Source organism: Nymphaea colorata, chromosome 4 (genome assembly GCF_008831285.2).
Source record: "Nymphaea colorata isolate Beijing-Zhang1983 chromosome 4, ASM883128v2, whole genome shotgun sequence".
NCBI lineage: Eukaryota > Viridiplantae > Streptophyta > Magnoliopsida > Nymphaeales > Nymphaeaceae > Nymphaea > Nymphaea colorata.
In genome coordinates this window covers 26,350,973-26,372,729 of record NC_045141.1, presented here as the reverse complement: position 1 = coordinate 26,372,729, position 21,757 = coordinate 26,350,973, and the positions used below count along the sequence as shown (strand labels likewise).

Below are 21,757 nucleotides of genomic sequence, written 5' to 3'. Positions count from 1 at the left end.
TTTTAATACCGATCCTCTCATCAGCGAGCATAATGGTTTTTCATGGCCATCCGCATTACAACCTCGATTTTTCTTTGCCCCTTTCCTTCTCCTCTCAGCGCACATGACAGCTAGCAAGAAAGGAAAATATAAGCTTAACGCATTGAATGTAATATGAAAATTTAAACTCACATTAAAAAGAAGTTTCTTTTGCCGCTGTTTTATGCCATTTCTTACATTTAAAAAAACATTTTAAAATTATTTAAATTGAATAGTTATTTACTATTTTGATGTGGAGCCTGTAACGATCAAATAAAATTCGCTTTGAAAAAAAACAATCCCTGCCCACAATAAAATGTTCGTTGGGGCAAATCGAAATTCTTTTTGCCTGCCCATTAAGCGTGAGGTGAAGAAAATGTCCGTTGGGCGATTTCCGCACACATATTTCCGGAAATTTCAGATCAACTTTCCTTTCCTGGACGAAGAAAATGCCCGTTACGGCTGGAATGGTGAGCATCGGCTTCTGCCGCAGCCGCCGCCCTCCTCCTTGCTGCTTCCTTCATCGCAGCTCCCTCCTCCAGTCCTGCAGCTTCGTGGGCGACCGGACAACTTCGGCTGCCGTGTAGGTCTTCAAAGCTCGTCCCCAAGCCTGCTTCAAAAGGGACTGGTTAACAAGGCGCTGAGGCTTTCCGTGTTCTGCAAAGCTTTTGTTCCTCTCATCGTCTTCTTCATCACGGAAAGCTCTGAGATTTCCACCGATTGCAGGTCCCTCTCCCTCTCTCTCTCTCTCTCTCTCTCTCCTGCGATGAAGTAGATTCATTGTGTTTTGTCCTGCCATTTCCTTGTCCTGTTTCTCCTTTCTTACCTTGTTCAGGTTGGAATTGGATAGATTTGAGCGACATTTTCCTCGCTTTCATCTTCCAAGTTGAGGGTCTTCTTTTCCTGCCTCTAGTTGCTGATGACTTTAATCCATAGGCATCCGGTTTTTTTGTTTCGCGAGGTTGAGATTCCCTGATTTCCTTTGTTTTTTTTTGTTTTGCATGGTCGTGTTTTTTAAGAGCTTTTATTTTTTTTCTGACCCGACAATGGTGTTTTCCTTTTCTGACGATCGTTTACGGGCTTACACTCCGTTCCAGGAATGAAACACCACAGGGTTTTGTTTTAAGAGAATTTGGCAGCAGAACATGTTTTGGCAGTGTTTCGGACATGAGGGGATAAGCCATGTTTTGCCATACTTGAAGCACTGTTATAAGGACGATTCCTAAATCTCCAACGCAGGTTGTTTTATGGTGAAATTGAGTAATTTTATGAGAAATTTTCACATTGAAGGTGCGGTTAGGAGCTTGGAAATTGAGTAATTTTATGAGAAATTTTCACATTGAAGGTGCGGTTAGGAGCTTGGCTGCACACTTGATACGTTCTCTTGTTTCAAGTTCTGTTTTACGTTCTCCTCACGGTCTTCAAACTCTGATACTGCAACTGTAGCTGGAAGTTTGTCTCTGTATTAGAAGTGGTGTTGCATTGTTTTGTGTGATGTAAATGAGGGGGGGGGGGGGGTCTGACTGACAGGATTTGTTTACATGCTCCTCTTCCGAGACAGTAGTTTCGGTTACAGTCTTCACTTCAATATGGTCCGAGTCGTAACTGGTGTTTTTCTAATAGCTTCCTGTTTGTGGATTTCTGCTACTGAGAAGACCATTTCAATGCTCGACAAGGATAAGGTTGCAGACTGCTCTTATGCTAGATCCTTCATATGTGTGTATATGTAGATCTTGTGTTTGCCATTGTAAGGAAGCTTTTTCCATGACTTTTGTTGTGATTCAATTATGTTTTTCATTCTTTACTTTCTTGGTGACTTGGCATTAGTGCCTTTGATTGAGTTTCATTGTAGGTTTACACATTTTTATGGTATCAGAGCTCTGGTTTGGGCTTTGATTTGCTGATTGTGGAGACAACTTTTTTGTTGGTTCATAAGTATGGTGTTCACCAACTGTTGGTGAAATTATGGAAGCCACAAGTTGTCGATGGGCCAAGCTTTTGTGCAATCTAAACCTAGTCGTTTGTTTAGGGAGAGAATGTGCTTTACCCAATTGTTTGAAACTTCCAATTAATTGAGGACCTGACACTTATGAGAACTCTTCACCCTCAAACCAACATTTTTGTGTAGTCCCTACTTTTGTAGGAGAGCTGATGTAGTTCATTCTTCTACCCAACAAATCCAGCTGGTTTCATAAACGCTCGTGTCTTTTGGCAGACGAGAGTTTTTACTTGTAGGTGATGTACCATTTGATGTCAAGAACTTTTTGACAAATGAAAAATTTTAGTTTTACCTAAAAGCATTTTTAAAAAGTTTTCTCACATAATGATATACCTTCATGTTATTCTTAATACCTCCTCGAGTAGAAGGAAAAAAATTCAAGTTTTTGTTGTGAATCATTAGAAGAGGAAATTTGAAAAGATCCTAGATATGAGCAGTGAAGAAAAATTCTATGAAGCTGAGAAAGTCAAGACTATGAAAGGCTATTGACTTAAGTGATCAAGCCTCTGCAAAGATTTATCGGGAAAATATCCTAGGAGAGAAGCCATAATGCCTTTTAAAATCTTGGCAGGTAGCAAAATGAGAGTTGAGAGATGGGCTCGGAGCTCATGTGGTTGTTCCTCTGGGTCAGTAATCGAGAGTACCGGGTAGGCATAAAGGTGATTTATGTCTATGCCGCGAAGATGAAGACCTATGAACTTTTGACATGTTGAAAACCCGCAAGGTGAAACGAGTTGGATACATGAAAAAGCTACACATAACCACTAAAGTGGTGGAGCTCCGTAGTAGCCTTTGGGGTGGTGAGAGATTCCCTCAAAGGTGAAGGTCGGCCTAAATAAAAAAAATCAAATGCAAAAATGAAAAAAAAAAAGAAACGGCAAAAAGCCGATTGCAAAAAAAAAAAAAGGAAAAAAAAAGCAAGAAAAGGTGCCTGTCAAGATATGAATGGCATGAAGGCTGAACTCACTACGAATTGAATGTGACAGTCTTTTGTGGATGTGCGAGTCTTGAGTCAATAGCCATTCCTCTTTTTGACTTTCTAAGATGTTGAGGATGATTCCTTTATGTTCATATTTTGGAAATTTAAAGATTTTCATTTCTAGATATTCAACAACATTGATGCGAAACGAATCCTAATGCTTGTACAATATTGAGGGTAAATGAAGTGCATATCATTTGCACAACGAGCACTCAAGCTTATGATTTAAATCAATGATTTATGAGCTGTTTCAAAATAAAAACTTGACATCTTTTGTTATGTTTCCTAGCTTATTGGACCTATGAGGAACTCTCAACCCCTCTTTGTTTTTGAAAGATGTCGTTTTCTTGTTGCCAAAACTGCTACCCCTCAAACATATTCCATTCATATCGAGTGTAATGAATTTCCTATCGTTCTGTTAGCTAGACAATGACTTGCATAAAGATAGGTAAACAATTGTTTGTTTGTGTTTTTTGTTCATTGGCTTGTCATAATTTTGTAGAAAACCAAATTTTTGCCTGTACGTTTGAGAGCTTGAAAACCACACACCAGAAATCTCCTAACCTGCAGAGATAGAGTTGTTGTTGTTGTAAAATTCTATTCCAAAATTGTGGATTTTTGGGTGACCTTTGGTAATTGATTTGTTTTGCTTCCCAAGACCTTTTATCTCTTGGGTTTAGCTTATTTTTTTGTAAGGAATCTGATTTGACTCAGTGGTTGCAAAGTGATTGCAAATTTATATTGAAAACATTGAATTTTTGCTATACATTTATGAGAAAATTACATATATGTGCAGAAATTAGATTGCTTGCAGCAACCGGACAAGTTTCTAGTAATCAATTAGTTTGTCTTTTACCTCAATTTGTGATTGCTAGTGTATGCATTAGACAACTTATGCATTAGACCACTATTTTCCATTTGATGTATATCTTTAGGGGCTAATTAAGGCGCTTATTAGTCTATCTTAGAGTTATTTTATTTTTTTCCAAGTCTTATTTGTTTCCAAGTTGGTGATCACAGGAAAGATGCAACCAGACAATCTTGCATTTTTGGTCTATCTTAATATATGTTTGGCATCCAGAGAATTGTGCATATTTGAGTCCATCTTAGTCTATGTTTGTTAGTATATGTTTGTTCCCCCATATTCGATATGGACTTGGCACTTGTTTTTCTTTGGTTATAAATTTAAAATTTGGTGTATTGTTGTCATTGTTTTTTTTTTCAAATATCATTTTAAAGAGATTTAATATAAAAACCACACCAAATTTTTGTTGCCCTTGCCAGGGCATGGCGAAAGTATACGAAAATTACTTCTATTGCCTCTTAGGTAGAATCTGCAACATTGTGTAGTATTCAAGCGGAATCTTTCTCATTAACCTTGTAGGCATTAGTGGAAATGTTTGTAAACTTTGTACTATTGCTTGCTTTGTTGATTTTTTTTTTTTTTTGTGTGTGTGTGTGTGTGTGTGTTAGAGAGAGAGAGAGAGAGAGAGAGAGAGATTTTAGGTCTGTCAGTTAATAAGCATAGGGTTCAACTTAGCTAGTGAATGTAGGATTGTTTCTTCATTTTCTTGGTGTGTTTTTATTCCTAAAACCACCACGAACATTGAGAGTCTGGCCCTTTGGCGAGGGAGGACCCTAATTGGGATTAGGGCTGAGCGTGCATGTGTTATTGGGTTTGAAGGGGTGACCCTTGTTGGCGGTGGCTAATAGCATACCAAAAGGCCAGTCGATCCTCCACGGGCCGCTTATGCCATAAGATGGAATTCATCATGGCTATTTTCTACTACAAATTGGGACTGAGCTGTATGGTGTGCCTAGTCCTGAATCTTGGAGTCCTAACCATGCTAAGGAAGAAAAGTCAGAGGTTGTGCCGCCCAGAGGGAGTCATTGTCTGACCAGTTTGGCCTGGAGAAGAGTCCTTGCCGATGTAGTTGGCTGAAGTGTTTCGAAGGCTAGACAATGGCAATTGGTGGTTTGGTGTAGTTTCAGGGATTGTTGGAAGTCGATTGCAATTCCCCGGACGTTGCTGGGCCCAAGTTTTGCCAAACCCTACCATACCACTATACAAGTGAAGCAGCAGTCTTAATTGTCGAGAAGCCAATGGAGGATGTTGACACTATGGGGTTTAGAAAGGTCACTTGTCTCCGACCAACTAACCAGCGTGTTTATGGAATTGATGTATATGTGCCGATGTTAAGGTGGTGCAAGGCTGCAGGCGGCCTAGTGAGTAGGAGTCCTATGGAATGGCAAGTTAATGGTTAGAGTTGCTGGCCGAGTCTTTTTTCTTTGTTAAGATGTGTTTATATTCAGTTTTAGGTTTAAGAGGGTACTTTTGTAATAACTTTTCCTTTAGATGTTTCTCTTGTAACTTCTCTCTCTCCTCTAGTCTATATAAAGAGGAGTTAGGGCAGATTTCGAGGTTAATCAAAGATTATTCTTTCTAATCTTATCATGGTATCAGAGCAGCAGCCGTCTCCTCCTCCTTGGCGCGCCGATTGAGCGGCGCCGCCCGCCGCCTGACCGCGCCCATCGCTGCGCTTCCTCCACCCGCTCGTGTCCACCCATCTCCGCCCGTCGCTGACCTCTCCACCCGACTCCTCTGCCAGTCGCTGTCCTGTCTTCTCCACCCGACGCCTCCGCCCGTTGCTGTCTTCTCCGCCCGACGCCTCCGTCCGCTGTTGCAGTCATCTTCGCCGCTGCCCGCCGTGGCTGTCACCTCCGCCCGCCGCCGCCGTCTGTCACTGTTGCTTCTCCGCTGCTGCTGCACGCTGCATCGCCCCTGCTGTCTCCACCATTCTCCTCTGCTCCGCCGCTGCCCTGCACGCTGATTTTCTTCTCAGCGTCTTCGCTGCATCGCCTCCTCTACTCCGCCGCTGCTCTGCACGCTGATTTTCCTCTCAGCGTCTTCGCTGTCGCCTCTGGTAATCTGTCTTCGTTCAGTTCTGTTGTTGCCTCTTCCAGCCGATCAGACTTATGGATTGCTGCCCGTGTTAACTGCTTCATGATCAGCATGTTGTCTTTCGATATGTGATTGTCTTCTTTTTGCCTGCACTTCCTATTCCGTGGCTCGGTTTCCTCCATTGTGTTGAGCGATGTCTGAAATTAGCAGCGGCGCTAATACCTCTTCCTTTGTGTCGTCGGGAGAGATGAAGAGTTCCCCATTTTCCAGCTTTATCACCAAAATGGATGGGGGTAATTACGAGATGTGGGCCATGCAAGTAAAAAGAACCTTGATCGCTCATGAGAAGGAACATCTTATATTGGAGCCCGAGCCCGTACAGAAGGTAGGAAAATATACTACTTGGTTTAAAGATAATTCGTTGGTTATGGTATGGATTGTTGGTACTCTTACTCAAGACATTGCCAATGAAGTCCTGCATAAGGAAAGTGCAAAGGATATGTGGGATTCCCTTGCAGCCACCTATTCACAAGCAAGGAATGAAACCAGAATTATGCAGCTTCATCATGATATTCATCAGATGCGCCAAGATGGTCGCCCTCTACATACTTATTATTCTAGTCTCAAGTCCATGTTTGAGAGACTAAACAGCTACTTTCCTGCATGTAAGTGTGAGCAACAGAAGGCATACAGAGATATGCTTATGGTCGGAGTATTTCTGTCTGGATTAGACTCTGTTTATGAATCAGCAAAGAATCAGATGCTCACTAGTCCCTCGATTCCTCCTATTGATGAAGCTTATAGTAGGCTAAGCAGAATTCCAATCCCTTCATCGACTGTTCTTGATACCACTTCTGCTATGCTTGCTACTCGTGGCAGAGGTGGGTCCCTCTTTGCCAGAGGACGAGGATACCGTGGCCGTGGCAATACCCCTTCGCGCCCAGTATGTCAGTTTTGTCATCGCATTGGTCACACTGTGGATAAGTGTTGGCAGAAACATGGTCGTCCAGCTGTTGCCAATCAGACTGTTTTTACTGATTCTTCAGAGCAGCCTAAGACTCAACATCCTGTTTCCTCCAGTGAGTTACGTGCAGATGATATTATCTCTCAGTTGAGACACTTGATTGGAGATAGACCTCAACAAGCTCCTGATCCGACCACCTCTACTATCACTACTGCTGCCAGTGCATCTTCATCTGGTATGTATTCTGACACTACAGATTGGCTCATTGATTCGGGTGCATCGACACATCTCTGTGGAGACAAGGCACAGTTTACTTCTTATGTCCCTACTCCACCTGGTCGCTCGGTTATTCTAGCAGATGGCAAATATTCTCCCGTTGTTGGACTTGGAGAGGTCCAACTTACTTCATCATTACCATTGCAACATGTTCTTCATGCACCAGAATTCCCACATAGCCTACTATCTATCAGTCAGATTACCAGAGATTTAAACTGTCGTGCGATATTTGACTCCTCTTCTCTTGTGTTTCAGGATATACTGACGGGCAGGGTGATTGGCAGTGGCCGTGAACAGGGAGGTCTTTACAGGCTAGTGCATCCCTTTCCCTTTGCTGGATCTACCTCTGCAGGGTCGTCCTCATCCTCGGCTTATACTTGGCATTTACGTTTTGGACATCTACCGTTTCAGAAACTGCTGCATGTTCTTCCTCAGCTGTCTCCCAAGTCTTCTTTTCAATGCGAGTCTTGTCAGTTGGGCAAACACCATAGGTCATCCTTTCCTCCGCGGCCCAGTCGAAGTAGCCATTCTGTGTTTGAGTTACTTCATTTTGATGTTTGGGGTCCGAGTCGTACACCTGCTCTTCAAGGTCATCGATATTATCTTGTTGCTGTCGATGACTATAGTCGTGTTAGTTGGGTTTTTCTTATGAAGCATAAATCTGAAGTGGGTCATGTAATCAAAAATTTTATCAATGAAATTCTGACTCAGTTTGATACTTGTGTCAAAATTGTGCGCTCTGACAATGCTCTTGAGTTCTGTGCTTCCTCTTTGGAACAATTTTTCAGGGATAAGGGTATCATCCACCAAACTTCTTGTGCCTATACCTCCCAACAAAATGGGGTTGCTGAACGGAAACACCGTCATATTCTTGATGTTGCCAGAACCATTATCATACATAGCCATGTTCCCCATTCTTACTGGGGCGATGCTGTTCTCACAGCATGCTATCTTATTAATCGTATGCCGTCATCTGTGTTGGGAGACCTTATTCCTATCTCTGTCCTCTTTCCTGACAGAGACTTGTTTTCTGTTCCACCTCGTGTTTTTGGATGTGTTGCCTTTGTTCAGTTGCTTGGTCCTGGGCGAGATAAATTGTCTCCTCGGGCCATCAAAACGATCTTTGTTGGTTATTCCCGCACTCAAAAGGGATATCGATGTTATGATCCTTCTACTCGTCGGTATTATGTGAGTGCTGATGTTACATTTTTTGAATCAACCTCTTTCTTCTCCCCAAATGGAACTCAATTAAGGGCGCCTGCATTAAATGATGAAGTCCAATTTCCTCTACCTCTCATGAGTTGTCCAAACCCAGTTGATCCACGTTTTGGGGCTGTCTACCATCGTCGTACTAAGCCTGCTGCGCCTGTTCAATGTGCACCTGTGCCTTCACCCAGCACGCCCAAGGTAATTCATGACACAAACTCAACTGACAATGTTTTATGTAATGATGACATAGGAGTATGTCACGAGCATGTTCCTGCTCCTAATGAACTTGATGTGCCCATTGCTCAAAGGAAAGGCAAACGCAGTTGCACTTTGCATCCTATCTCTGGTCATTTATCCATGGATAGACTCACCCCTATGTACCGACAGTTTGTCAAGGGGCTGTCGGCTATTGCTCTTCCACAGAATCCCATGGATGCTCTCTCTGATCCCAAATGGGCAGCGGCTATGCAAGAAGAGATGGATGCTCTTCAGTCTAGAGGCACCTGGACCCTTGTTACTCCTTCAGTTGATGCAGCCATTGTTGGTTGCAGATGGGTCTTTACTATCAAATACCGAACAGATGGCAGTATTGACAGTCGTCTGGTTGCAAAAGGCTATACCCAAACTTATGGGGTTGATTATTATGATACCTTCTCTCCTGTGGCACGACATGCTTCCTTACGGATTCTCCTTGCTGTGGCTGTCAGCAAGAATTGGTCCCTCTCACAGCTTGATGTCAAAAATGCCTTTCTCTATGGTGACTTACATGAAGAAGTGTATATGCAGCAACCACCAGGGTTTGTTGCTGAGGGGGAGTGTCAGAAAGTGTGCAGATTGCGAAAGGCGATTTATGGTCTGAAACAGAGTCCTCGAGCTTGGTTTCAAAAATTGTCAGAGAATATTGAGAATGAGGGCTTCAGACGTTCTTCGGCCGACCATTCCCTCTTTGTCAAGAAGACTTCTACAGGTACGGTGATAGTTCTTGTTTATGTTGATGATATCATTGTTACAGGGGATGATGATCAGGGGATTTCTAACATCAAGGATGTCCTTGGACAACACTTTGTCACCAAGGACCTTGGTGAACTACGTTATTTCCTTGGTATTGAGTTTGCCAGAAATCAAAAGGGCCTTATCATGTGCCAGAGGAAATACGTTACTGATGTTTTGCAAGAGACAGGGATGCTGGGGTGTCGGCCTGCATCCACGCCTATGGATATCAATACCCGCTTGTATGATGATGATACTGAAGATGTTGATGCAAGACAGTATAGAGGGATTGTTGGGAAGCTCCTATACATCACTGTTACTCGACCTGACATTGCCTATGCTGTTAGCAGAGTGAGTCAATTTATGGATAAGCCCAAGAAAGTTCATTGGGATGCTGCTATGATGATTCTTAGGTATCTAAAGAATTCACCAGGAACGGGACTCTTCTTTCAGAATGGTACCTCACTCACTATATCTGTGTATGTTGATGCCGACTATGCAGGATGCCCCTCAGACAGAAAATCCACTACTGGATTTTGTGTGTTTATTGGATCCAACTTGGTTACATGGAAGAGTAAGAAGCAAACTGTGGTTGCCAGATCAAGTGCAGAATCTGAGTATAGAGCTATGGCTCAGGGTACTGCTGAAGTTATGTGGGTTAGATCCCTGATGTTGGATCTTACTGTCGAAGTGCCTCTTCCTATGCAACTGTTATGTGATAACAAAGCTGCACTGTTTATTGCTAATAATCCGGCTTTTCATGAAAGAACCAAGCATGTTGAAGTAGATTGTCACTATACTAGAGACATGATTCAAAAGGGGTTTGTAAGTACCTCACACATTTCAACTACAGGGCAAACGGCTGATATCTTTACTAAGGCTCTTGCAAGGGGACCATTCCAAAGCTGCTGTTCCAAGTTGAGCCTATTTGACATATACGCTCCAACTTGAGGGGGAGTGTTAAGATGTGTTTATATTCAGTTTTAGGTTTAAGAGGGTACTTTTGTAATAACTTTTCCTTTAGATGTTTCTCTTGTAACTTCTCTCTCTCCTCTAGTCTATATAAAGAGGAGTTAGGGCAGATTTCGAGGTTAATCAAAGATTATTCTTTCTAATCTTATCATTCTTGGAAGGAGGTGAAATTGTGATTGCCTTTCCATTCAGAGTGTCTACAAATGAGTTCAAAAAAAGGGTAGTGGGTCGACTATTAGATGAGCAAGAACAAGCAAAGTGGATCGGTGCACTATTCTCGTTGAAGGCATACAGAGAGCTGCAGTTACATGGCTTGCGACTACGGCAGTACACAGGATTGCCGAGTTAGTACTTCCTCAAAAACTAGGGGACTCAACGTCATTGCCGAGTTAGTACTTCCTCAAAAACTAGGGGACTCAACGTCATTGATGGCAGGAATGGAGCAGCAAGTTTGGAGAAGATGGGTAATCAAGAGCTTGTTAGAGTCCATCTTACCGTAGCTAGAACCATGGGAGACAAAGTCGTTCCAATGGGGCAGACTGAACTCTCTAAAGATGCTACAATTGGCTATCATTTTTGCTTGTGGGTAGAGAAAAAAGACCGAGAGTCACATCCCTGCTAGTAGTGTTGCATCAATATACCCCAAGCTTTATGCTTTTAGGGAAGGTTGCACCTGAAGATCTTTGCAGCTGTCATGGTAGCTTGAAAGAAATGATGAATTGTCATGTAGTCTTCCAAAGAGAAAAGTGAAGAGATTGCTCAGCCATCATGATGAGCACCTTTCTTAACCTGAGGCACACCTTGTTGATGATCCATGCATCTAAGCATCTAACGAGGACTTGGAAGTTAATTTCAAGGTTAGACTAACGTTGATTGAAATTGCCAGAAAATTCAAGAACTATCGATGTTATATTCTGGCAGGTGTCGCCCCAGTGGAACTACCTTTTATCGAAGACGTTGTTCTCACTTTTAACAAAGACATTGTTCTCAGTGCCAGTAACTACACAATTAGTATTGGAGGAATGGAAGCGGCTGTGGAAATTGTAGGGAGGGGAAAAGATTTTTCCATATTACATATTCATTCCAGTGGGCCGCACTATGATGGGCTACCCTCACATTGTTTGAGAAGATCTGTAAAACAAACACAGGTTCCAATCGCCACTCACCATGACCAAAGAGACTCAACAGAGAACTATTGAAGTCATTCAATGGAGCAGCGCAGGGTTGCTTGCGAGGAAATGGGGAGGGGGAAGCAATTGCATGATCTAAATCTGGAGACACAAGACATTATCAAGGAGACCAGGGTTCATGCTTTGGCAGATGTCTTGGAACAGCCCATGCGAAAACCCCAGCAACAGGCCCAGATCTGATGGGCAGAAGGACCTGCAATCAACTTGATGGAAGCAGAGATGTTCTAGTTCTGTTGGGGGCGATGGAGTTGCTCCAGCAGCTTATAAAGAAATCCACCAGGTTAATTAAGAAGTCAATGCACTTTGGAGGCCTGGACTGCATCTCCTGGCCCAACAGGCTCTCAGGCTCTTCTCAGACAGCAACCAATTTTTCTTTACACCTTGAGGACAAGGTGTTTTTGAGGCATTGGTTATAAAATTGGATCGGATCCCCAAGAGACTGATATAGTAGTGAAGGTGTTTCTTAAGATAGGTAGAAATTTCAGAATGGCGCATGCTAGTGATTTGGTAAATAATGCAATCTATTTCTGCATCTCCAAAAAGCCAATGAGCTATTGACACATGATAGTTTCTCAAACATGGCCTGTTCTGAAAAATTATCAGTGACAGGAAATCAATCATCTATTATAAAGCTAATATATTGTTCTCAGATGTTGAAGTTTATTTAAAACATGCAGGCCTGCTTGTTCTGCTATTTTTGAATTTCTCAGAATTTGCAATTCTTAATCTTAAAAAAATTTATGTTCATTTGTGTGCCGATGGATGTGGCAGTCTTGCGTATATCGTGCAATTTTTTGCATTTTTCTTCCTATTTCTTAATTCTTTTTGTGCATCTCAGGTTCGATTCATGGGTTCCATAAAGAAGCTGTTGGCATAACAAGATCATCCCATGTTCCTCTTTTGGATGATAATTGAAAATGCGTTCTTGTTTTTGAAGTTCCCATGTCTTTCTTCAAGCAAAGAAAGATTGATTAAAGTTGCACCATGTCCATTTTTTAATAAACTGTGTATGGTGCTTCTGAATCACCAAACACAATATCATTTATATTCTACTGCTGAAAATACTTGAAGCCTGTGATGGGTGCTTGGCATCTAGAAATCCACAAGCATACAACGGACATGGTCCTTGTCCTCATCTTTCTCAAGCACCTTATTCACAAGCTCAATAAATGGGTAGCCAGCAAGCCTACGTCAGTCACCCCATTGATACTCCCGACATTAAGATGCCCAAGAAGGGATTTTACTCATCTGTATCTTTTGGGCTGAGCAGTACCCATACTGCCAGGAAATTTTAATTTGGAAGGACAACTCATTAGATGGTATAAGTAGTTTGTCCCTCTACAAGGTTGCAACGGTCTATTGATGCTTTATTTGTTTGATTTGGCCATTAAACTTTCTTAGATTAGAATATTGAACTATCTAAGTTCAAGCAGAAAGGACAAGTCTTAGAGTATCTGGCAGGCTGAATTTGCAGAAATAAATTATATGTGCCTGGAAGCATGGGTTCCTTTAGTGGCAGCCAAGCCACAATTGTTCTTGGACAGTTTCGAAACTGCTAGAGAATTTTGAACACATTAGATGTTTCAGGACGAAACAGATTGTAGTGATATTAGTCAAGCGATTGAATCTGGATCAAATCAAAGATGGTCGTTCAAAAGTATACAAAAGAAAAAAGGGCTTGCCAAACACATGAGTCTCCTATGAGTTTCTAGTTTCAGGTCACGCCTTCAGAAATGTCCCAACTACTTTTGAAAACCTGAATGTCATTTTCTGCCCCTGTTAAGGAAATTTAAATTGGTATCTGACCCGTAATGGTGTTAACACTCAGCAGCATGACCTTGATGACTTCCATCAAACTTCTGTCTTTGCGTATGACTGTTGCTGAGTGTTAACACCCTTCAAGTGCTAGTGCTGATTCCAGGTCACAATACAAATTTTCTCAAGTATGGGCAGAAAAAAAATAACATTAGCGTTTGGAAATTAGTTGGGGCATTTCGAATGCATGACCTGAAACTTGTTGTAACACTCAATATTTGGGTAGGTGCCGCAATTAATTAGCAATGAGTGGTTATTTATCATGTGTGATTGGACTTACAATGGGAAAATGTTTTTGTGAAAGAATTGTCAGATATCTTGACTCCTTGTTGTATGTATTGTAGTTTACATAACATAAAATGAAAACCTGAAGTCCATTTCTGAAATCGGATGTTTTTTTTTTGTGTGGCTTTTATATACAATTTTTCCTTGGAAGGTTTTGTGCACCGTTAATGCGTTAGGTCTGTTTATTTAAAGGTGTATTTATGGGTCTGAGGTGTATTTATAGGTTTGCGCATGGGAGAATACTAGATGCTGGAGAGCATGGTAACTGGGTTTGCTCTACTTTGTCTGAAATCGGATGGTTCATGCGTAGCTTTTATGTGCAATTTTCATTGGAAGGTTTTGTGTTAGTTCTACCTGAAATCATTTCATGTTTGTACAACTTTCTTCATCTGGCTCTCAGACGTTGCTTTTCAGGTTTGCCGAAGAGGTGATCTTAAAGTTCACTAGTTTTGGGTGCCAACCAAAATATGATGCTGCTGCTAGATTGAACCCATTTCATCCAACATTAGCTAAATGGACTAAAAACCAAAGTAAACAAAAACAAGATTATGCTGACGAAAATATAACTATATGATAAAAAAATAGAAAAAAGATTCAAGCGTGAATGCAAAACGGAGAGAGAGAGGCGCACTTGAGGCGTCCTTGTGCCTCAAACAACAGTGGCTAGGCACCGCCTTTCTTTATCTGTGGTTTTATGTAGGTATACCGGTGACATAAACCACCCTTGTAGCGATATAGCGGTGACATCGCAGTATCAGCGAAATTAGTCACCGTTATATATCTATATCGGTGACTCAACTCTCACCGGTATTGGCTCTTGTAGCGGCGATAGTGATCACCGGTGCAGATTTATACTGGTTGTTCTTTTCACCGGTATAGATTGTTCCCATGACAAGAAAAGACGTGAAAATCCTATTTAAATATCAAGTTCTTCTTTCTTTAACCTTATTTCTATTTTTTCTTTCTCACATCTTGTATTCACTTATAAGATCTTCATCTTATTTATAAAAAAAAGTTTTAGGAGACAAGTGTAAGTCAAATGGGGAGCTATAGTTTTCAGTTCAGGTTAACGCAAAGTTTAAGATGGAGAATCTCATTTTGCCGCTTGAAAAACATATAAAAAACATATAGAGACAACAATTATCAAGAAAATGAGTAGACCTTTTGTCGACCTTTTGTTACGATCCAATTTTTTGACACCAATTTTTTTTTTCATTAATATAAATCATACCGGAAGCACTAAACATGCCATTACAAAGCCTGAGGTCGTCACTAGGGCTCGCGCGTCTTCCTCCTGCCTCCCGCTCCTCCTCACCTTTCTCCTGCCGCAGGCCCGCAGAGTCGCCTTCCTCCTGCCTCCCTTCGTCGTCTCTCTCGCCCTCTCACTCTCCTCCTTCCTTCGTCGTCTAGCTCCTCCTCTCACTCTCCTGTTCCCCTCGTCGTCTCCCTCGCCCTCTCACTCTCCTGCTCCCCTCGTCGTCTCCCTCGCCCTCTCACTCTCCTGCTCCCCTCGTCGTCTCTCTCACCCTCTCACTCGCCTTCTCCCATCGTCGTCTCTCTCACCCTCTCACTCGCCTTCTCCCATCGTCGTGTCCCTCTCACTCTCCTGCTCCCCTCCTCGTCTCTCTCGCCCTTGCTGAAGAACAAGTCTTCCGTCTCTTCCTCTCTCGTTTGTGCAGCGGCTTCCGTGTGGGGAAACAGGGATTCCGTCTACTGTGAGCAGATCTGCAGCGCTTTCGTCGAACGGTTAGTGTTCGAACATGATTGGTGAAGATTTAGGGCTTTTTCCTTTTTCTGGATTCCGTGGTGGGCTTTTGTTGTTCGATTATGAAGAAGAAAGCAGCCAATGTCGATGGCGACGATGGCAAGTAGACCGATGAGAAGATCTTCCGGCGACTGTCAACATCTTTCACTCTCAACTCTATCTCTCTCTCTCTCTTTGTAACCATCGGCCATTGCAGCCGAGGGTTCTGAATTTTTGTCAAACCCTAAGCCATGGAGGCCGAGAGTTTTGTTTTTAAGCAAAACCCAGGGCCCCCTTCTCTCTTTCCTCTCTCTTTCTAACCTTCATTTCTTCCACAACCCTCTATCCAAACAAGAAAACAACCCTTTCAAATTATGGATATGTTGGTTTTGGGCGCGTTTTCATTTGACCTCTTTTCCTTCTCTGCGTTGTTAATTTCTCAGGAATGCAGATTGGGACGCTCTTGATGATTTTGCTTGGTAACATTTTTCATTACATGCTCTCTTATACCATATTTGCTCATGGAACTCAGGACGTTCTAATCTCTCCCATTAACAAATTCTCTCTCATTTTGTTCTGTTTTTTCTCCCTCTCTCTGTGGTTGTGTGGTTTGGCAACAGAGGGTCCCCTGTCACGATGGCAGGAGTGGTCCTGCCAGGGCTTCCCCCGAGGATCTAAGTCCGACATCCAGCCATGGAGGTCCCTGTTCTTCGCTTGGGAGATGCCTCTGTCATCTTCTTCAACACTTTCTCTGTGGTGTGGATGGATGTTTTTGTCTTCATCCGTAATCATTATCTGTCAATAATATATGGTGAACCATTGTTGAGAATTTTCCCATCTGATTACTTATTCAGTGGGTTTAATAGTCGATTTGTCTGCCTCACACTGTACTTGCCAACTCGTAGTAATATATTGGGTTCTCATTTGGATCGTGGGGACATGTTTCTGCAGCTAATCTTTTCTTCTTATTATTTTTCACCTTCGATGACCTGGATTGTGTTTTTCTGTTCATTTTGCAGCATAATGAAGGGAAAGAATTGAGTGGGCAAATATGTCAGATTTGTGGTGATGGGATTGAGAAAACAGTGGATGGAGAGCCTTTTGTGGCCTGTAATGAATGTGCCTTCCCCGTCTGTAGGACTTGCTATGAGTATGAAAGGAGAGAGGGCACTCAGGCGTGCCTGCAGTGCAGGACTAGATACAAACGTCATAAGGGTAAGTTTCCATTAGTTCGCCTTTTCTTCAGCTTATATGTCCAGCTGATATGTTGCCTTCTTGAAATAAGTTCCACTGATTTATATGTTATTCTGATCCTCGAAGAAAATGCGCAAGTCCAGTAAGCAAAGTTAATGACAAAATTCAGTTCCCTTTGCTGCTGGAAATGCAGAGGTGTAGCCGTGTAGGATGATACAAGGCCCTGTGTGTTTCAGTTTGCCTGAGAAAAGTAAGAATAGTGGCCAATTGCGGAAGATTGTTTAGAAAGTTTACTTGCATAACCAGAAGAAATAGCCTTCTGTCCTTGTAACAATTCTGGATTATTTAAAAACAATGTTGTTTTCTCCCTTGTTTGCTGAATAATTATTGAGATTTGATGAACGTGCCCTTTTCAGGCAGCCCTAGAGTTGAAGGGGATGAGGAGGAAGATGATGTTGATGATTTGGAGAATGAATTTGGTTTTACATATCTGGAAATATATTTCTGAACCATCAAACTCAGAAATATAAAATTGAAAATATATTTCTGAGTCATCACACACACCAAAATTTGAATCGAAAAGATTTTTTCCATTCCATTTTTTCATTTTCTATATTTCCAGAAATATATTTCCAGGCCATCAAACGGCCCCCTAGTTACATTCAGCATCTAAACTTAACTTCAACCAGATTAAACACTAATTAAGATACAATTTCTTTTTATGGGAGAGAACACTGTTTCTGTACATACATGGACCATATAAAGCAGAACTTTTGCATAACAGCTAAACCAAAGAGATGGAGGGATGAAGTCACTGCCAGCTACTAATCCAGCCACGCGTTTAATCATATACTACCTTTTCTCATTTTTCAGCTTTTCATTGTCGCTGCAATTTCAGATGCATAAGAAGCCTGTGGCACAAAAAGAAACGGACAAAATTAAAATTATAAATATCAAGAATCCAAGAAACCCCGAGTTATTTCTCCATCTTGTCGTCAAATAGAACGAAGTAATGATAGAAAACTCATTGAGCTACCTAAATCCATGATGTTAAGCAATATGATCTGTTACCTGTGATCATCATCTGTTGAGCCAGAGTTCCTCGACCTGCTACTGCTGTTGGTAGCAGAGGAGGACCTGTAGCTTGGGCCTGGCCACTGACCCGATTCAATACGCCTTAAATCATCCATTAGTAGGTCGTAATGACGCTTCACCTCCTCGGGTGTCTTCCCTCCAACCATGGCTGCCACATTCTTCCACCGGTCCGGTGTATCTTTATCTAACACCGCAAGTGCCCTCTCGAAAGATTTGTTCTGCTTTTGTGTCCATGAGGATGAACTCAGAGAACTGGAAGCCATCAATTTATCTAGAAGGTGGTCAGGAAACCCACAAACAAGCTCAGGAAGAACCTATAGGAGGAATGGTGGTTATGTTTGACAAAGCTTTGCAGGTTGAGGCTATTTATAAGGAGGTCTACGGAATTGCAAAGCACATAAAAAATAAATGAATTGGAAGAATCAGAATCTCTTTGATGGTGGGTGTTTGAATATCATTTGTATATCTCAAAAGGCTTTCTTATATTTCTTGACCAAATCAGACGCAAATTAAGTCTCTTCACTTGGGCAGTAAAATGGGTAAGATGCAAAGTAAGCTTCTCCAACTTGGGCACTGAAATGGGTATCCCCTAAAGAAACTTGCTTTTGCATCCAATTTAGTTACAAGAATATCATCAAGCCAAAGTGTCTAAATGCATTGCACTTTCTTATTGCATTTGCTGAGGTAATGTGGACTAATCAAGGCCGTTTCTTCAATAGGATCAACAAATTCTCCGAGTACCCTTTCAAGAAAGCAAATACAAACTCTTAGAAGTTAGACCTCAGTAGTTGATATCTGCAGCTCAGATCTCGCTTGGCTTGTCATTGTCTTGAAAAAGAAGAAATAAAATTCCCCTGCTCGTTTCGGTGATATTTTGCAGCATGTGAAGGTCCATTTTCTGTCAATCATCATTTTCTTTATTTTCCTAAGAATAGTTATTCTCTTCAGGTCTAAGTCTACAAACACGTTCTATCAGGATCATTTCGTATGAATTCTTCCCGTTAAAATCTGATTCCGTCCCAGTCCAGTCAGGTCTGCATCAGTTTTTGAAATCTAGATACTTGCATTTTTAAGTTGGCAACCTGAATCATAAGTACAAATCAACTTTGAATCAGATGTGATGGGAGCAAGTTGTAGGGACAAAAGGATGCAGGAATCTTGTATAGGAAGTATCGCCAAGTACAGGGGTCCAGCCTTCTGAAGATTTAAAACCACCATGATATCTGACCATCAAGTCATATTTCAACCTGTCAAATTCAAAGATCAATAAGCAAAGGCTCCATCACATGAACAATAAGATGGTTAGTTAATAACTCGATCAAAGTGAAGGGCATGAAGAGAGTTCGCAACATTCAAGATGGGTAGCCCTTCTTGTCTGCCGGAGGCAATGTAAACACCTTTCTTCTGGCTAAGAGAGAAGAAGAACGTTGGGTTTTGTGCTAAGGAACAAAAGACTTGGACATGATTCATGCCGCCAAATTCTCTGATTTCCAAGAATCTTTTCTTTTCTTTTGATACGACAAGCTGATATTAGTCAGACCGCACTAGATTATGCCAAAGGAGATGGCGCTCTAGGAAATGAATTATTGTCATGTTCAACTTCAAGATATCAAATCTAACCACCTACAGAGGTAGATGTATCTGCTATTGGCATATGTTCTAAAATCTTGTGGCTCCCCACTCATGCGAAGGGGTAAATCTAATCAAAGTTTATATTACTGAATTTTAAGAAAGAAAAAAACTACTTCCGAGGAAGGTTAGCGGAGATGTGAGTGGCCCAAATATGGTTTTGGCTTTTGGCCTTGGGCGATGCCCAACTCTACTTGAATCTGCATCCCATGAGTTCTATCAGATTCTAAACGCAACTTTTGGATCTCCTTTGTGAACTGAAGAAATTTGATGAATGATTCGCAGTCATGACAAACTACCTCGTATTTATTTAAACGTTTGTAATCCTTTCACTGCGTCCGCCTTTACATGGTAGATTTCCTTTTTTAGGTTTCTCTTCTTCAATTGATGCAAGTCAGGGTTGAAAGCTCATACTTTTGCTTGATTAGAGAGAGAGAGAGAGTATGTCCTTTAGGCTTTGAGGCATTTAACGGTGCCCTTTTAACAAATATCTCCTGAAATTTTAACGTCCTTGGCATAAAGCACTAGATCTTGGGAATATATGGTCCGTCAAGTTGCAGAGAGAAAGGGAGGAGGGGCTTGATGATCCAATCTTCTCGCACAGACATATCAATGACGAAACAGAAGGCTCTACAAGGAATCTTGGGCCAAAAAGAGAAAAGTAAATCATATGATCAGGTTGGTTGCTTCTGAATTACAGTAAATGTAGACTACCCAATTTTCCAATGATGTTTCGAGATGAGAAAAAGCCACACAAGCAAATAAAATGCTTACCGAATGGCATTTGATACTGAAGAAGAAAGATGCATGGCTTATGCCCATCATGTCTCACCATGGGTCCCTTTGAATGCCTCAGACAACTGTCCATATGCGTACTGCACTAAAGCCCTTTTCGGGGATTAGAAGTAAAGGCCCCCTTACTCTCAGTGTAGTTGGAAAAGACTCACCTCGGGAGAGGGCACGACCAGAAGAACTTTTGCAGTTGCAGGAAATAAGGCCCAAGTTCTTCGGAGATTGGGCATTCTTCAACTTCTCCATATGTCATGTCATTTGGGTCTAGAGCGGATACGAAATGAAGCATATAGAAGAATCGAGGGCTAGGATGCCCACCTATGGGATCTTTTCATACCCTTTATTCCTCCCTATCGCTCCATGAATGACATTAAAATGTGCTGTTGCAATGTCTGTGACCCTTATTACTATTGCCACAAGGTTGGTTAAGCAGAAGGGAGTTAGAGGTACAAATGGTAGCAGAACTTGGTTTTCACAAAACCATGTTTTTGGAGAGTGTCATCCAACAACGACTAAGGCTCGGTTTTGAAGGCACAACCAGGTTTTTTACAGCTACTTACAACAACGACTGGACATGACTTCCCCGTTCCCTTTAAGAAAAAAAAATGGCGGTGTTCTATTTAAATTGATATATTAAGGCATATGATAGAATTGACTGGGGTCTTATGAAAGTAGGGATTAAGAGGAAAGTAGGGATTAAGAGGAGTTCTCGACGCTTACGATGATGTGCGTGTCCTTCTTAGTGTTGTTAATAATGGAGAACAGGGATCTTTCAAATTTTCACGAGGATTGCAACAGGAGAATCCAATTTCTCTATATTATTTTTAGTAGTTATTGAGTGATTATCAAATAAGTAGGAAGAAATCGAAATAAATAAGCTAATAACATTGTGTATGGTCAAAGGTTTCATTCTAGACATACCTTTTCTGCTGACGATTCTCGTCTTCATAAAGGTTTGGCGCAATCATCATCAGACGCAGCAAGGATTTTGAACTCCAACCATCTGCAACCTGATAGAGAACAAGAAAGTTCAGCAACATAAAAATTGCAAGCCCTTGAGCAGCATAAAGGGTAACCTTCACCCTTGTACTCCAGTTGATTGGAGGTCCATCAGGTCTGCCATAAAGCAGCCGATCCAAGCTCCCATGGAAGTCTCTCAAAAAACCAGAATTCAATGATCAGAGCCCTCACGTGCATGAAATCCAATCTGTTGACAACTATGAGGATGTTGCAAAGATGCAATCTTGTTACTCTCGCTTATGAATTCCTTACAATAACCCTACTAGCATATATCAAATAAGCATGACTAACAGGAAAATAATCCATTAAAACAGAAAAAGAGGACAAAAAGCAAAGCAAAAGAACCCCAGATTTTTGAGGAACAGAAAAATAGGTTCTTTTCCGCATGGCGGGTCCTAATCTTCTCATTCATGTGGAAGCTTGTTATACATATAAAAGTGATGGATGATGTCCCTTTGAACGTGGGTCAGTGCATGGATGAACATGTTTGCACACAAGGGTGTCTATGTATTTGTGTGCGAGAGAAGGAAACAGAGAGGGAGATCCCAATTGTTGTTAGATGGTTAACCAGGAGGCTTAAGCACAATTGGTGTCTGGTGGCTTCAAGTATTTTCAGCAACAAATTATAAATGATACATGAGGCCACATTTGCAGCCCTATTGTGTTCAGAGATTCAGAAGCACA

General features: G+C 41.6%; 3 protein-coding genes across 7 annotated transcripts; 2 read left to right on the top strand and 1 right to left on the bottom strand.

The window, feature by feature from the left end:
• The first annotated feature begins 342 nt into the window (after positions 1-342).
• LOC116253357 (uncharacterized) lies at positions 343-1,890 on the top strand. Its single transcript, XM_031628134.2, has 2 exons — positions 343-744; positions 1,116-1,890. Exons 1-2 carry the CDS (start codon positions 395-397, stop codon positions 1,195-1,197), a joined length of 432 nt encoding a protein of 143 aa, XP_031483994.1. The 5' UTR covers positions 343-394; the 3' UTR covers positions 1,198-1,890.
• Positions 1,891-14,863: 12,973 nt separating this feature from the next.
• On the top strand, positions 14,864-17,104 carry LOC116252364 (cellulose synthase A catalytic subunit 6 [UDP-forming]-like). Of its 4 annotated transcripts, none has more exons than XR_004172149.1 (3): positions 14,864-15,345; positions 16,363-16,558; positions 16,664-16,939. XR_004172149.1 is itself a non-coding variant. In XM_031626569.2 (3 exons), exons 1-3 carry the CDS (start codon positions 16,152-16,154, stop codon positions 17,043-17,045), a joined length of 291 nt encoding a protein of 96 aa, XP_031482429.1. In that variant the 5' UTR covers positions 15,829-16,151; the 3' UTR covers positions 17,046-17,104. The 4 variants fall into 4 exon arrangements, 1 of the variants encoding a protein (XP_031482429.1); XR_004172151.1 differs by adding an exon at positions 15,787-15,822 and having other exon boundaries at positions 16,363-16,939; XM_031626569.2 differs by lacking the exons at positions 14,864-15,345; positions 16,664-16,939 and adding exons at positions 15,829-16,154; positions 16,954-17,104.
• Positions 17,105-17,198: 94 nt separating this feature from the next.
• On the bottom strand, positions 17,199-21,377 carry LOC116252505 (protein RADIALIS-like 4). 2 transcript variants are annotated; one of them, XM_031626816.2, is made up of 3 exons: positions 20,975-21,377; positions 17,609-18,879; positions 17,199-17,448 (listed from the first exon to the last, which is right to left on the bottom strand). In XM_031626816.2, the coding sequence occupies exons 2-3, from the start codon at positions 17,893-17,895 to the stop codon at positions 17,415-17,417; spliced, it is 321 nt and encodes a 106-aa protein (XP_031482676.1). In that variant the 5' UTR covers positions 17,896-18,879; positions 20,975-21,377; the 3' UTR covers positions 17,199-17,414. The 2 variants fall into 2 exon arrangements, with proteins under 2 accessions (XP_031482676.1, XP_031482675.1); XM_031626815.2 differs by lacking the exon at positions 20,975-21,377 and adding an exon at positions 20,036-20,911.
• Between the last annotated feature and the right edge of the window lie 380 nt (positions 21,378-21,757).

Excerpts from the sequence above, each read along its gene's own strand:
- LOC116253357 (XM_031628134.2), top strand. The coding sequence starts at position 395 with ATGTCCGTTGGGCGATTTCCGCACACATATTTCCGGAAATTTCAGATC. Across the intron at positions 745-1,115 it reads GAGATTTCCACCGATTGCAG|GAATGAAACACCACAGGGTT; the intron begins GTCCCTCTCCCT and ends ACTCCGTTCCAG.
- LOC116252364 (XM_031626569.2), top strand. Across the intron at positions 16,559-16,953 it reads TAGATACAAACGTCATAAGG|GCAGCCCTAGAGTTGAAGGG; the intron begins GTAAGTTTCCAT and ends TGCCCTTTTCAG.
- LOC116252505 (XM_031626816.2), bottom strand. The coding sequence starts at position 17,895 with ATGGCTTCCAGTTCTCTGAGTTCATCCTCATGGACACAAAAGCAGAAC. Across the intron at positions 17,449-17,608 it reads TCAACAGATGATGATCACAG|GCTTCTTATGCATCTGAAAT; the intron begins GTAACAGATCAT and ends TTTGTGCCACAG.